Source organism: Desmodus rotundus, chromosome 1 (genome assembly GCF_022682495.2).
Source record: "Desmodus rotundus isolate HL8 chromosome 1, HLdesRot8A.1, whole genome shotgun sequence".
Classification (NCBI taxonomy): Eukaryota; Metazoa; Chordata; class Mammalia; order Chiroptera; family Phyllostomidae; genus Desmodus; species Desmodus rotundus.
In genome coordinates this window covers 141,816,514-141,832,984 of record NC_071387.1, presented here as the reverse complement: position 1 = coordinate 141,832,984, position 16,471 = coordinate 141,816,514, and the positions used below count along the sequence as shown (strand labels likewise).

Below are 16,471 nucleotides of genomic sequence, written 5' to 3'. Positions count from 1 at the left end.
CTTGGTTGTGGCGGTTGTTGCACCAAAACCAGTTGTAGAAAGTTTCATGTGCGAGGAATTCCTGGATTCAGTAGTGTACGTAAATGCTTAGTTGCAAGTATAAGGCTGTGAATTCCATTTTTAATTCAGTGAGTGCTTGGGAATGCTGGGTTGCAATTTACCATCAAGAAAAACAGGAGTGATGTGTCTAATTTTGAGTTGCCCTACACATTTTTCTAGTCACTACAACCAACACTTTTCTTTTGTGTGATATGAATTTTTACACAGAGAAGAGCATTATTTTATGTTTCCATATACTTCCAAACCTCTCTCATATCTTTAGAGATATTAATTAATCTTGAAGACACCACCCTGATTTAAAAAAAAAAAAACCCTAAATTTAATACTGTACCAGGAAGTGCTGCTATGCATATATGTTTATTCCTTTAGTTTTTATGCCACAAAACAAAAAGTTCCCAGTGCCATAGTTCCCAGTTTTCAGTATATTTCCTCTCATGGGTTAGAATAGTTCTTCATAACTTCTTAGGATGCACACCCCAAAGTTGAGGCATTCACACCATGCCCAGTAAGCACACCTCCAGCTCAGCCTTACTGTCTGCACAGGCGGGCGGAAGTAAAAGGCATTTCTGCAGCCTGGACTCCATCCTCCCTTCCTTCTAATATTCTCTGCATGTTAGTGCATGCTTCGGGCGGCTTAACAGCACCAACAGGGGACATACTCTTTATTAACCTCATATAGATGGTGTTTCTCTGCAGGCCACTTGGCCCACAAATGTCGTATGTTACTTTTTCTAGTCATGTTTGTAAAACCATAGTAACCAGCACCTTTAGTGACCGAGACTCAGGCTTGTCAAGTAATGACTAGATTCATTAAAACATTCTTGAGTGGGTCTTGCTGTTGTGAATCTGTTAATGACAGGTGGTTCTGAGACAGAAGATCTGGGAAGTACCAAAGCGAATTTGCTTTTTCACATCCCACCATGACCCGTACGGTCACCTCCCAGATATAGGGTTGAAAAGTATACTTTATATTTATGGAATGGAAAAAAAAAGCCTAAGTTTATGTTTTAGACTACAAAAGGGGTTTATGATTTTAATTAAATATTTTATGTGCACAGAATAGATATCCAGATGTTGAATTACAACATCAATAAATGAAATTGCCCTATTTCGTAAATAAATCGATCAGTGAGTCACAGTTATCCTCACCCAGGTACAGATTCTATGCTGAGACCCAGGCTGGTTTAATGCATTTCGTTCATTCCTTTGTTGCTTTCGACCCAGCTCATCAATCCCTGGGGCTGTGCCTCCCATGTAGTTCACGTTTCTCCCTCTCTCTCTCTGTCTCTCTCTGTCTCTCTCTGTCTCTCTCTGTCTCTCTCTGTCTCTCTCTCTCTCTCTCTCTCTCTCTCTGTCTTCCCAGCTTGAACATTTGAAGAGCAACAAAATGTTAATGTGTGTGTGAAAAAAAAACTTGGGGTCTGGGATTGTACTTCTGAGTGCTGAGGAAAGCCAGTTGTGACTCTGTCCTCGCAAGGCTCAGGGTGCTGAGTTGTCACCCAGCGTGGAGTGCCCATTATCACCCTCTCATTTCATCATCTTTGTGTCTTGTTATTAACCATCCCTCTGAAACCTTACAGTCCCCATAAGTGGCTCATTCAGAGCTTATAGCAGGACCAAAAATTCTGAAAGTTCAAGAGGAAGGTCATGTGCATTTGCTTTGAACTGTAGTTCTTTTCCAAGGTGGACATTCTGAAAGTAGAACTTATAAAATGAAAGGGGAAGGGGAAAACAACTATATTCTCTGTCATTGACATAGGCAGGCATTTACGTGCATAGAGATATTAGAGCACTTGAGAATTCCCTAAAGTGTTGAGATTTATTTCTGAAAAATAAATGGTGAATTGTTTATTTCTTTCCCTGCCTTATGGTTCCTTGGGATAGAGCAATTAGTTTCTTGTTTTTTATGATTGCATTATTCTTGCATATATCTTTCTGTGGTCCAGGCTATAAAAGTAAATAGAGGATCCAGCTGAATGAATGAATATCCTTTTAATGAGTGTGGGGAGGAAATAATAATACTAAGTAGCGCAAAACCATTTTTATGTGATGAACCAAAGTACCTTTGTTCCCTTGCTCCCCAGTCTAAAGCCACAGGCCACCAGTAAATGTGTGCGTAAAGTGACAGTTTTATGTATTCTGGTGTTAGCAGATGTACCTCACGGTTTGCTTTGCCCCCAGAATGCACTTAATATGACTTTTGAAAGGCGGTGGCATATTCTATTTTAATTTCCAGGGTCAAGGAAGGGTAAAATGGAGTATGTGACTTTTCTGTAACACCCTTCACTCTATCTTTGGGCGAAAGCCTTGCTGAAACAGTGAGATAACACAGTTGCCGGGTGATAATACAGTCGTTTTCATGGTGCCATGAGTTAATTTCAGAGGTGAAACTATCCTTACTTAGGAAAATAATGTGCCTTCTCCCCTCAGACCAGCCATTTGCTCAGAAGAGCAGATGGACATTGTGTGTCTCCCACGTGCAGGGCACTGGGGTGCCAGCATTGGCTTAACTCTGCTCCCTTCCCTCCCCCTACTCTCTTCCACTCCGGCCATTATTACCTGATGTTGCTCCCTGGTTCTTTATATCCCTGATGTCTCTGACACTAATGTAATTCAACACCGCTTCACCCCCAGCTCTACCATTAATTAAGTTTTAAACTGCCTGTATTAGTCTGCTCGGGCTGCCATAACAAAATAACATAGACTTGGTGGCTTAAACAATTGAAATTGATTCTCTCACAGTTCTGGGGATGAGAAGTCCCAGATTGAAGTTCCCCAGCATCAGGTTCTGGTAAGAGTTCTGTTCCTGACTTGCAGAGGCACACAAAGGGAGAGAGAAGAGGGGGCACGCTCAGGGGTCTCTTCAGAAGGACATTGATGCTATTGGATCGAGGCCCAGTGCTTTATGACCTCATTGAACTTTTTTACCTCCATAAAGGCCCCACCCACAAATGCAGTCACATTGTGGGTTGGGGCTTCAACATATGAATTGGGGAATTATGGACACAAACACTCAGTCCCTAACACTGGCCAAATCGTAGGAGAAAACAGATCCTCAAACAGAGAACCGTAGCATCACATGAACTTCATGGCAGTTATTTAGCTTTGAACCGGACTCTCTGTGCTTCCCCCACCTAGCAATGGCCCGTGGAAACGCATTCAGAATTATGGGTGCAGGGGAGGGATTGAGAAATCTCAAGATAAAGCCAAATGAAGAATCTCAAATACCTGTTTGCCTCCTCATCTTCCATCAGTGACCTGAAGTGGCTAGTTGAGGGGTGGAAAGAGAGATTTCTAACCCCCAGAAGTGCCAAGGACAAAGGATTGGTTCTAGCCGTTCTCTACAAGGATTTCAGCCTATTTGGTAGCTTTGAAGTGAGTGTTCGGTTCCTGAGAAAGTTGCTTTTTTCTCCTGACCCTGGCTTGGGGAGCAGGGACTAGACTTCCTGGTAGGAGGGGGACATCCTGTATGCCCCATGCCCCTTGCTAACTGGAGCAAATTCTGGCATATCCCGGCCTGGTCTAGGCCTGACCCGAGCAGAAGGGAGCCTCAGAACCAAAAGATGCTCTGGATTGCCAGCTCGTGGTTGCTGGGACACAGCTCGGAGCAGAACAGTGGTTGGCAGAGGCTGAAAGGCAACCTTGGATGTTCCTGCCAATGTGATAGGCGGCCACAGGATTTTGTGAAGCAGTGTGATGAACCCTCTCAAATAGAGGCACCTAATGTTGCTCAGCTGTGTAATTGGGATGGAAGTGGGCCAATGAGAGGCAGCAGTTTGTGCTTAACCTTTTGGGAGTTTTGTTCCAGGAGACCGTGGGGGGTGGGGAGGAGAAAGAAGCGTTACAAATAATAAGCTTCTCCGCCTGATTTGTAATGAATTAGTAATAAATGGCCTAGCGCTCTACGAAAGCCTGACGATTACAGAGCAGCTTTAGCTAAGTGCATGGGACCACATCTTATTTTGATCAGCTGTAGCATAGCAAAGACGTGTAATTATCATAATCTAACAATTAGCCTGGCATCACTTTCCAGTGTTTAATTACCCCGATAAATGGTAATTGAATAGAGGACTTAATGACAAGAGAGAAACTTTCATTCTGCCCTAGGTGCTTAAGTTGTCTACCCGGCTAGGCATAATTTTATAACGTTGCTTGAACAACAGTCCTGATTATCATTTTCCTTTTTGCAGCCAGCCATTATTTTGCTTCCTATCCTGACCTTTGTTTATAATGTTGTTTAGTGCTACACAAAATTTGACATGGGACCCAGAATACAGAAGGAGAGTATTAGGCACAGAGTTTTCCTGTTTTTTAGGTTTTACACCTAAAATCCTCCAGCTACAATGTCCCTTCTTTGGTCACGGACAGTCACTGCAGCGCTCAGACTCTGGTCACGGACAGTCACTGCAGCGCACAGTCTCTCTGGTCACGGACAGTCACTGCAGCGCGCAGACTCTCTGGTCACGGACAGTCACTGCAGCGCACAGTCTCTCTGGTCACGGACAGTCACTGCAGCGCACAGTCTCTCTGGTCACAGACAGTCTCTGCAGCACACAGTCTCTCTGGTCACGGACAGTCTCTGCAGCGCGCAGTCTCTCTGGTCACGGACAGTCACTGCAGCGTGCAGACACTGTGCTAAGTGTCGGAGATACTGAGGTGAGTGAACACCAGCATTGTTTTCAAGGAGCTCTGTCCTGTGTCAATAAAAAGAGGTCGACATAGAAATAGTATTTTAATAATCGTTACAGTGATTTGCTTTCAGTGCAGTCCCAGTTTTCTTGTAAGTCAATGTTTACCTTGAACAAATTCAGTACTTTCTATGACTATACCCACCACCTGGTTTCTACTTACTGCAGATTTCTTCTCTCTCACCTTAGCCTTTTGCCTGGTCCCAGATCTGTATCCAACTGCTCGTAGAGCTCTAAGAGAATAGATAAAACAACTTTTCACGTGCCAGTTTATATAGAAACAGCAACAGTGTCTGCTTTACATCCTGAAACTCTGTATGAAACATTATTACTCTTATACCCTAGCATACTCTTATACCAAATATGTTTCCCCTTGCTATATGATGATCGAGCAAAAGAAAGCCACAAACATTTCTTTCTTTCTTCCAGCTTGTTGTTTTGTTTGTTTAATAATAGATTAATAGAGCTTAGTTCCACACCATGTAGGTCTCAAATACCCCACCCCATTTTTTGAAAAGTCAGAGCCAAATTTCAGACTTAGCTGGTAATGATTCCAATAAGTTATCATCAAGCCATAATACAAATATTTATTTCACTGTTTGCACACCAGTATTTAAGAGCAATTAAATCATCATTTGAGTTGGTTAATAGAAAGGATTTTTATTAAAGGGCTTTGGTTATGTTTCTATTATTGAAACTAGAAATAGCCTGAAATTCCACTGGGTAACTCCATCCCAATAGGATCCAAAAGCTCTACCTGTGTGCAAGCAGTTTGGCAGTTGGCTTATTTGTTTGATTGACTTCCGCATCCCCTGATCAGAATGGGTTTGTTTAATCCTTTTCTCCTGGGACAGTGGCTGGATAACCTGTTCAATGATTTCCTGCGTCTGCTTCTGGCAGATCTGTGTGTATGTGGGAGGTGCTCTGTTCTGTGCGTTTGACGCCATGTAAGAGTCTGGGTGACGTGGAGCATGAAGGGCAGGTTTGTCGGGAAGCTGCTGGCCAGCAGGAGTCGAGAACAGCCTGTTTTGCATTGTAGAAGTGACCTCTCATAGGACCTGTACTGATTACCAGATGATACTTATTTACTTTATTTTGATCCCTTTCACAAAACTGCTGAAGTGATCTGGGATTGGTGGGTCTGCAGAACTCTGGCTAGTTCTCCGGCTGACTTGGCCTGCTGACGTTGACACATCCTTACTCCGTGCGGAGGCCTCGGTGGGGGCGCAGAAGCAATTAGACTGTCACCCAACACTCCAGTCCCTTCCTAAAGGAAAGTCTTGTTTAGGCTCTGCCAATTTAATGCTTTGTTTCCTTTGGAGGGCTTCAGTCCAGCTAATAAAACAAACTCCAAATGAGTTAAAACACTGGAGGAGAGAACAGTTTGTGGGCCCTTACTTGAAATAGGTATTACTCCGGGAAGATACCAATTTAGAAAAGTCGTTCAGACTGATGTGTCTTGTACTTGAAAAGCAACAAGTGAACGCTATTTCAGATTTTTATCCACCTATTTGATGCGAATAATCAGTATTAAATGTGGGATTTTCCAATCACTTGCTTAAGCACATAGTGTGTGTGCACATATGGGGGGGAGAGGGAAATGGCAGGTTAGTATCCTGAACCACTGATGAATTCTGAACATCTGACCAAGTAAATAGTGCATATTCCCGTTGCCAGCCGCTACTGAATTCCATTCTCGTGCTGCAGAATTCATCACTACCCAAAATGTGCACGTTTAAGAGCTTAGTTGGAATTAGAGCACCAACTCTGGGTTCTAAACACTTTGTCGGTGTCTAGTGTCTCGTGCTTCATTGGGTGAAAATGTATGTGTTCAGCATACAGCATTTCAACTACAGCATCTCTTAAATTCATTATCCTTGAGTAGTTTTTTCCAAGTGTGTAAACTTTCACGTCTGTGGGAATTTTAGTTATTATTGGTGTGTTCTGGAGCCTGGAAGAGTTGGATTCGACTTCCTGAAATGATGTGTTTTGCTCATCATATACTATATACCTCATTCAACCTTAACAACTGGCCTGGTAACAGTGAATCTCTCCGTGACCGACTATCTCAGAGCTGAAAATGAAGGCCACTTACCAATACATTTGTAAGATAGGCATGTTTTAGCCCGTGAGAGAAGAGAAACACGTAAAATCAGTAAAAGAAAAATCTTCAGTCCCCTGCAACAGCAATGCTAATGTCATTTATCTGCCCCAAGCTTGATTTGCTGTTTATAGTCCATGCGTTAACCTCTGCAAGCAAACAGCCACAAAAAAGAGCATCTTTAGATTTAGGAGAGGAGAGCCATAAGGCTTGCATTCTGTGCTGAAAGGAATAACAGAAGGAGAGAAGAAGGGACGTGCTATGCAACAGAGGCTGCCGTTCTGCCCATCTCCTCACAAAACATATTCATACCCCACGTCTGCTGCTGGGCCCATGAGGCTCTCAGGACAAATGGGAAATTATTTTGGTTAGAAAGAAACATCTTATTCTGAAATTAGCCTTTATATCAGTAATGGTAGAATTGAAACACAGCGCCGCCAAGGCATATTTGCTCTGGATTTAGTTGAGAATTTGGGAGGAACCCTAAGCTGATAAATGTGCTTAATCTTTGACCATAAATCATCTCCTTCTTTAACAGTTCAATTTCAGAATGTAATATATTAAGTTGCCTTGTAATTAAAGAAGTGACATCGTAGTTCTGTTCAAATAGGAATATTAAAACAATCACCACTTTGACAGATTAAAATACATTTGAAATGTAATAATCAACTATCCAGTTCGTGAGAAATAACATTTTCATTATTGAATCCTTTAAAACATTACATGAGAGGAGGATAAAGTATCTCACAGCTTCCTAACCTCTAATAAGCACTCTGTCTCCTTTCATTAATGCTGTTTCTATATTTATGGAGTGAAGAAACTTCACTCAGGAGCTGCTTGATAAAAATACCTCAGTACATATTTCCCTGGAAGCAGGCTATCTGCTGTGCCAGCAACATATGCTAAAGGCCAGTTTAGAACATTTTAAATATGCACCATCCCCTCCCTCTTCCAGCTACTAAAATAAAATGCATTTTGGCTTTGGCGAACGAGGATGGAATGAGGGGAGGGACACTGCAGGGACAAGTGGCTAAAGGTGAACACAGAAGGGATGATTTGGTGCTGCTCCTCCACGGCCTGAATCCCACAGCATTGCCTGTGTGTCTTTTGGACTTGCCCTCCCCAGATGTCAGTCTCAGAACACAAGAGCATATGGTGGTGGAGGAGGAAGGAAGGTCAATGACATGAAAATCCTCCATTGAGAAAGCAAGCTAGATGATGTCTATGTGCCAGAGCTCAGAGGAAGCAAGGGCAGAGTACACTGAGAACTTCCGCTTGAAGTAAAGGACTGGAGTACTCCAGTCCACCCCAGTGGAACGACCCAAGTTTGAAAATAAAGTATTTCGTTAGGAGGAGCAAAGTCCTTATGGTTCAGGTTAACTGTGATCATGAAGCAATGTTTTGGTCCCTGTCTCAGAATAAACTTGTATCGTTGGTAACTAAAGGAAAACGCAAGTTGTTAGCCATTACCTTACCTCTATCGTCTTTTTTTCATTTGACTTCCAAGACTCAAGTTGTGATTCACTTGCTCCAGACCGGAGAAATAAGGAGAGAGATATTAACAGTAGTTTTCAATTTATAATCAAAATTATATTTAGCTATGGAATCAGCTAAGTACTGAAGACAAACTAAGACAAACACACATCTGTATATAGGCTTTCTTGCTCAAATCCCAACTTTGGTTGTTACCTTTGCTATTAATAGCCACAAAATGTGTTCCCCCCTCCCCCAATTCTCCAGGCAGCCTCTGGGTCATCAAGAACTATCATAAAGTACATAATTCATTTTTGGTAATTGAGTTGATTACAAAGAACAAGTTTCCATGCAGAATTTCATTCTACTTAATTAACTAAAACGACCCTTTCATAATACGTATGACATTCTCACCTAGTCTTCTGCCAAATTTTGATTAATGTGTACAATGTATTCTCACCATAACAGAGTACACATACTATTACATGTTATAAGGAACATTGACCCGAGCGGCCACGCATCCCAGTGGAGAACAGGGCCATCCTCCTGTGCATGAGGTGTTTCCTGGCTTTGGTGTTGTAAGAACAGAGCCAGGGCAGCACTCATTTCAGTCCAGCACCATTGCTTTTCTAAGTGTGCGAACTATGCATGCTTTTTCATTATAAAACACTGTGATAATTTAGTAGAGATTATATTATAATTACTGTTGGCTTGTTGATAATATGTTCATAGTATGCAGTGATTTCTGAGAGGTAGACATCCATAGTTATGATGGCTGGAATTAAGGATAAGGAGTAAACGGAACATACTTCAGGAAATTTACAGTTGTATTGAAACAGTGGCTGTGCTACCCATGGCATTTGTAAACGGGCGTGTGGCATCATTCTTCCTCTGTGAATTTGCTCTTTTAAAATGAGCCAAAGCTCCTGAAAGCTGTTTCCTGGTGGAAAATAGATCCCTTTGGTGAAAACCTAACAGCACTTTAGTCTATGAAACATTGAAGTGATGTGCGTGATTCAGGTGCTAACCCTGTGATCTGGGGCTTATTCTAAATGTTGATGCACTATTAGGTGTTCAGTTTAGGAGTTTGGGATCAACCCACTCAACCTTGAAGCAGGCTTTCCTAGAAGATGAGTATACGTTGGACGAGGTCAACTACAACTGGTAAAACTTTGAAGCCACTGCGGTTAGGAAGAAAGAGAATCTGCTTCAGAACCATGTAAGATGGGTTAAAATCCTAACTCCGCTACTTATTTCCTATGAAAAAAAATTGAACTAAGAGGATTACAATTTCTCTGAAAGTCATTTCCTCATTGGTAAAATGAAACGAATTATATCCTCTCAATAAGAATTTCATGTGCAACCTATGTAAAGCCGTAGCATAGCACTTCCTGTACCTGGCCAATGTGTGTTGCCTCAGTGAATGAAGAAGAGAACTGAAACCCATCGAGAATGAGCATAATCCCTCTGGGGGGAATACAGAGTAGACCTAAGAGCTTGACAGCAATTTGCTGTCTTAGGAAGTGGTACAGTGGAGAGCTTCGGTTTGGAGGTCAGAACTGAGTTGCTTGGGTTTGAATTCTGCCTCCATCTTTTCCTAGTTGTGTAACATTGAGAAGATTGCTTGGCTTCTTAATCTCAGCTTTCTCCTCTTTAAATGGTGTACAAATAATGTCTATTCTGTGGGATTTGTGATGAAGTTAAATTGAGATAACAAATGTAACACAAAAAGCACTCAATAATAATGTGCTTCTTCAGAGTAAGGCCAGAAAATAATGGTGCAGTGCAAATTTTTAGCCAACGAGCATGATTTAGGATAGTATTAGAATATTTAACCCTAAATTTTCTTTGGACCGTACTCGGTACATTATGCAGATGCCTTTTATGAGTTCCAATTTACCATTGCTTTTGTTTATATTGACCTTTCTTTGAAATTTACATTAGTAAACTAATTTGTGTAAATTAAAGATTTGAAACATAAGTGTAAGTTCTATGCCGAATCATCATCTTTATTTTGTCGCATAAATAGAAGGGTAGAAATACTAATTCCTGGGCAGTCACATTTTAAAAATAGGTTTCGCAGTGATTCGCTTAACAACCTATGCAAACTAAAATACACCAGAAAGGGATAACTGGTCAACCCGATGTAAACCAGGTCCTCAGTCTCATGGTTTACTAGAATTTTAGCAATATTAACAGGGTAAAAATTTGAAAAAGGAAGCTAAATATGAAGCATCAAAATACTATGATGATTTGTAGAATAAAGCAATAATAGAATGGATCCAGACAGTAGGGGTTTTAATTTTTATTTTCACTTTTAAGCCGTGTTGAGTGCTAGTGGAAGCTAAAATAAGTGACACTTGGGGAAAGGAAAAACATCCCCCTTGAATGTCTTTAAAATCTATAATAATAATATAATAATATAAAGTGCATCTGGGCATTGCCTTCTGCTGCAGCTCTTGTCTGGCTCTCGTCCAGAACTTGTCAGGCTCCTCTTGAGTGCTGATGATTCATGGCCCAGCACCCTTTTATCTGAACATTGCAGTGTCTTTTCTTTGTACTTTGGCAGTGATGTTACCTTGATGTTCAAAAATCTTTTAAAAGCAACACAGGCTTTCCTTGCATCTTGACAAATCGTTGTCTGCCAGTAATGAAGAAAAAGTAAACTTGGTTCCACAATCATTGTAAACATACAGAAATAAATACTTCTGAAAGTTTTTTTGCTTTTAAAAGTTGTATGTTGAGACCCTCTCATTGAAAAGTAATCTGATCATCTTTCCTTATTTCCCTTGTATAAATCAGCATGGTGCTTTCTAAATGCATGAAGCAAATGGAGTTTTTGTAGATCATTTGATATTTGAGGACAGACTTGGGATTTTTAAAAAAGGAAGCAGGGATATTTTTATTCCGATGTTTAAAAGTGAAAATTTTATATGACCCATTTGAATATACTTTAATATATCCTGATAATATTAACACTGCTTCACGTTCACATGGCGCTTTTCATACATTTTCTCATCGGAGGCTTGAAGCAGCTGTGTGAGGATAGCAAGGCAGATTCCCAGCATTGCTCCAAATTACATATGAGGAACTGAGGCTCAGGATGGCGTATGACTCTCCCACTCAACCTGCAGCAGAAACCAGCCCACAAATATCAGTCTACTCACTCAAAATTAGCGCTTCCACTTTTACCTGTTGTATTTCCGAAAGGAATCTAGGCTTTGTCAGTGAAGATTTAGCAACCAGCGTGAAGGTGGTGGTCTTTCTACTGGGCTGAACATTGGTCACAATGACCTGCGGAAGGTGTTTGTTACATTTGGGTGCTGCATTTGAAGGAGAGCACTGGGAAACTAGAGGAACTTATACCAGAAATAACCAAAGGACTCAGGATTTTCCAGTCTGGAGAAAGGAGGATAGAGCGCGATGTAGCTGACATCTCCAGATGTTTTATGGACTACCTGGTGGAAGAAGAATTAGATTTGTTCTTTGTAATTTCAGGCAGCAGAAGTAGGATCACTGGATAGAAATTACACAGAAGCAGATTTATATTCAGTATAAGAAGAAAGTTTCTAACATTTAGAAATGTCCAAAAATGGAATAGACTAGCTCACCATCACTGGGACTCTCTGACTTGAAGATTATATGGCTTTATGGGTGTTGTATTTCAGCAGTAACACAGTTTTACGATGACCCTTCTGAGAGCTCAGGGAAGGATTTCTTCACTAGGTAAAAACACAGGTTTTTTTCCTAGGTTTTCCACCCTGATTTTAGGAAGGTGTGTGCAGAACAATTCCTGTTTCAGGTATTACTGGGTCCTGAGAAATACTGTTCAGTTGATGGGGAAAGGCATATTCGTTAAAACGAAGAAGCAAAACTTGTTGGGTAAGAGTGCAGTGGCCTGTGTTTGTGTACACGCTCATTTGCTTGTATAGATTTTAACTATTTCAGGACGAATCGGCCCTGGCTTTTGCTATTTTCATTTGGCTTGTTACTTTCAGTACTCAACAGCCCAACCCCAGAGCACAACCTGCAAGATTAAAAGAAATGGGTAGAAAATAATTGAAATTAGACATTTTCAATTTTCTTAATATAGAAAGGGACAGAGCATCAAAAAAAGAGACTGGCTAAACCGAATTTGTGACATAAACAGATTTACTAAGGGAAAGACCTAATTAGAAGCCAAAATCTCTATTCTAGGTCTAGCTCAGTCACTCACGCTTCGTCATTATGCATTAGGTTTTTATTGCCCTCTGAAGTGTAAATGTTGTTCTGTGAGTTTTCTTTCCAACATTTAAATTCTGTCATTCTAACTCTCTCAATTTTGTTCCTCTAATTCTCAATCTGCACAGAAAATTGAGAATGGTCTCAATTATAACAAAAATAATCCAGTCATTTATTTGTTCTTTAAATTACTGAATCATTTATTCAAAAATATTTATTAAATGAAACACTATTTTAGAAATAAAGAAAAGTTTGCTTCCATATATATGATTTTAAGGATGAAAAGAAAACAGCAAATCAGCATCTTTAATACTTAAAATGGATGTGAAGGATTCATTCATTTCTAATTCTATTTGTTTCAAAATTTTGAAACAAATATAATAGAATTCCTCTGCAAAATGGCTTGTTTCTTTGATTAGGAGCAGTAGCATTTCAAGCCAGGCCCCTAATCACAATGGCGTGTGACAAAAACAACTTAAAATAATAAATCTCTTCATCCTGGCGCTATAAAAGGCTCAACCACTGATTCCAAACCCAGAGCCTTTCCTCTCTGTGTAAGCTCAGCTTCTCCTTTCCTTCGTCCCACAGATTCCAGAAGGGCGACTACCACATCGACGTCTGTATCAACGACTACCTGGATGTTTTCTGCCCTCACTATGAGGACTCGGTGCCAGAAGACAAGACCGAGCGCTACATCCTCTACATGGTGAACTTTGATGGCTACAGCGCCTGCGACCACACTTCCAAAGGGTTCAAGAGATGGGAATGTAACCGGCCTCATTCTCCAAATGGACCACTGAAGTTCTCTGAAAAATTCCAGCTCTTCACACCCTTTTCTCTAGGATTTGAATTCAGGCCAGGCCGGGAATATTTCTACATCTGTGAGTATATGCGGATTTATCATGTTGTGGGGCAGCTGTAAGAATCCAGAGTAATTTTTTACCCATGTTTCAGAGAACTGCAGCGAGCTGGACTCTGCATTACAGATGTCTCCTTGTAAATGCATATATCAGGGTCCCCAGATACATTAGCTGGGAATTGAGAACACAAATTAGATTAAAGACACAGCGCCTCTCCCCCTATGAAATTGCTTGTCAGCCTGTTCAGTGAACCACTGCTGACTTGTATTTCTTTTAAATGAAAATTGCTAGGACTTCTCCAAAGCTGAAGAAAAGAAAGAGATTCCTGAAAAAAAAATTAACAGAAATAATTGAATTTACATAGCTTGGAGTCATTGGATTTCTTATTCAGGTGTCAGCAGTATCCTTTCAATCATCCACATTTTCAGTGAAGAAAGCCGAAACTCCTGCAAATGTCAGCATGCTGACGATAAATACTATCTTTGCACCAAGGAGAAAAGACAATTATTAAGAGCAGCTGTGCCTTTAAACAGGAAAAAGCGTGGAGAAGGATCTAGAAGGGCTTCCAAGGGACCTGGTGTAAGTGAGTTGCCCACCTGTGAGCATTAAGTGACCCTGTCCTGAGAGAGTGCTAAAACGCTCTCAGCGGACCTCTGTATTCATCGCACGGCCGTGGCCCCCGTTTCTCCATAATACACACCGTCGCTGCCTTAGGCATCATCCTAGTCATACACTCCAGGTAAACACTTCTCAAATGTCCGTGCGTAAGCCACTCGGGGACCTTGCTTGATGCAGATTTTGACTGATGGGGTCTGAGGTGAGGCCCAAGATTCAGAATTTATAAAGTTCCCAGGTGGTGGCGATGCTGCTGAGCCCTGGAGCGCACTTTGAGTTAGCAAGGTGTGAGGTCATGTCTAATTTAGGCAGCTCGCTGTGTCTCTTTCTGGACTTTCCTTTAACTAATATCAAATGTTTATGCAATCTGGCCTTTCACATGTTTTCACTGTCAGCTGAAGGAGTTAAAGGTTTATTTTTTTAAAAGTACATTTACTGAACAGCATACCATGACTCAGACGTGTTGGGGGGGGGGCAAGATGAAAGGATGCTCTCTGTCCCCGAGGAGTGACTGTCTAGTGGGGAGCAGACATGTGCATAGGCAACTAAGGTGTAAATAGACAGGTGGTGGATGAAGATAAACGCAGGGAGCAGTGGGATCCTGGTGGAGCTTGTACCTCACCTGCCTGAAGGACCAGGACCTGCAGCTGCACACGGTGTGCAGATCCACGCAGCACCACCGGTATGCTTAGCACTGACTTCTCACCCCCGCTTGCCAGACCAACAAGATGAAGGGCATTCCTGTTCTAGCTCACTGCTGCAGTCTGCAAGTCCCCCACCCACTCCCAACCCACATGTTTTAAGTCTACGGGGATTTCTAGCTCCCCTTCTTCTCCAGAAAACAGAACTTACATAATAAGCCAGATTTCACCATCACAGGGGCACTCTCACTTATATTGGAACTGAATATAAAAAGGAAATTGAACAGTACCCGTTTTATTATTTCAGTGCATATTTCAGTCGTTAGTCATGAGAAAACATGTGAAAGCCTTGATACTATCTCACATTCGATCCATCAAATAAGAAAAGGAATATTGAGCCCCCGGATGGAGGAAACACTGGCGCGCAGTAAATTCACACGTTCTTAGGCAGCAGGCTCTTGGCTTTTGCTGATTTTTTACTTTGTGACAGAATCTCCTTCAACAAATGAGAAAAAGAAAGGAGGACGATTTCATTGTGGAGCGGCAACTCATTAATTGCCTACCTCCAAAATATCATACCAGTGTAGGAGGAAATTATTTCATTTCCAAATTTTCATACTGGTTTCTCAGGTTAAGAAACAACAACAAAAGCAACACCCCAAAATGAATAGAGAGCACCAAGATGGGAAACATACTCACCAGCTAACTAGTTGATTGCATGATTATTAGAAATCACAGAATCCATTGAGGTTCACAAGCAAGATGTTATTATTCAAATATACCCATAGTGCTTATGACTCGTTTCTCTCATTTGTGGTTAAATTCAATATTTCACTAAAAACCATTATGTGTCTTCTATAACATTCATTTAACAGAGTCATTTAACTGTCAAGGGCTCCTGTCAAAGTAATTGTTCCAAAATGCTTCAAAATACCGAGAGCTTTTTGCTGTTCAGCTGAGTTTAACCTGAATTACATTTTTTAATGAAAGGTAAAATAGCACAAAATTAGCAGTGAGGAGATGTTCATTTACAAGAAGCGCAGTGGCCTGTAGTCAGTTAAATTGAATTTTGAACCATGTTTTAGAACCACAAGAGCATCCTTTCCTGTCTTTTTAGGAGTGAAAGGGTTTTCTCTCCTTCTCTTTCACTGCTGAGAGCTGGAGTAACAGAGCGAATGTGTGTTCTTACAGACGTTTAATCTACCGTGGTCATAATTAAACTAAAGGATTCTTAGGGGAGACTTGGCTCTCAGTTGAATTTTCCTCTCTCCTAACAGGTGTGGGATGAACAAAGAGATTGGGAAATGGCTCTTTTCACACTTACTGCGTCACAAGAAGCTCTAGTGCTGATCTTAGAAACAAGCTGACTGCCGACCAGTCAGTTTTTAAAATGTTCTCACTAGAGGCCAGGGTTAGACTTCAGCTCTTCACAGCTTTAAATTCTCTTCCAAGTTTTCCAAGAGAAAAAGGAAACCTATTGCCAAAGGCAGTCCTGCTTTAGGGTGCTAGAGGAGGGGTTGCATGTGGCAGTTAGGGGGGACCAAAATTCAGCTATAAACTTGGATTTGTGGGAAAGAAAGGGGAATAAATCATAACAGGATACCCACCTCACCACTTAGACTCAGAAAGGACATAGATTAGAGAGGTCTTGTCAAGTTTGTCTTTCTTCTTAACAAGATTTATTTCCTGCTTCATTTCCCTGAGATATACAAAGTTAAGAAATGCAGTAGTTGGAAATATCTCAAATCAAGTTTCCTATTTACTTTAAAAGTAAAATATTCTTCACAGTTCTAGATCCTTTATTTGTCCCAA

At 41.1% G+C, this 16,471-nt stretch overlaps 1 protein-coding gene across 2 annotated transcripts in view; it reads left to right on the top strand.

Annotated features, from left to right (window-relative positions):
* EFNA5 (ephrin A5) overlaps positions 1 to 16,471 on the top strand; it is a 271,521-nt gene that overhangs the window by 212,025 nt on the left and 43,025 nt on the right. For both annotated transcript variants that reach the window (XM_045197654.2, XM_024563303.3), the window contains exon 2: positions 13,132 to 13,424. In XM_045197654.2, coding sequence (XP_045053589.1) covers positions 13,132 to 13,424 — 293 coding nt within the window. The remainder of the gene's footprint in view (positions 1 to 13,131; positions 13,425 to 16,471) is intronic.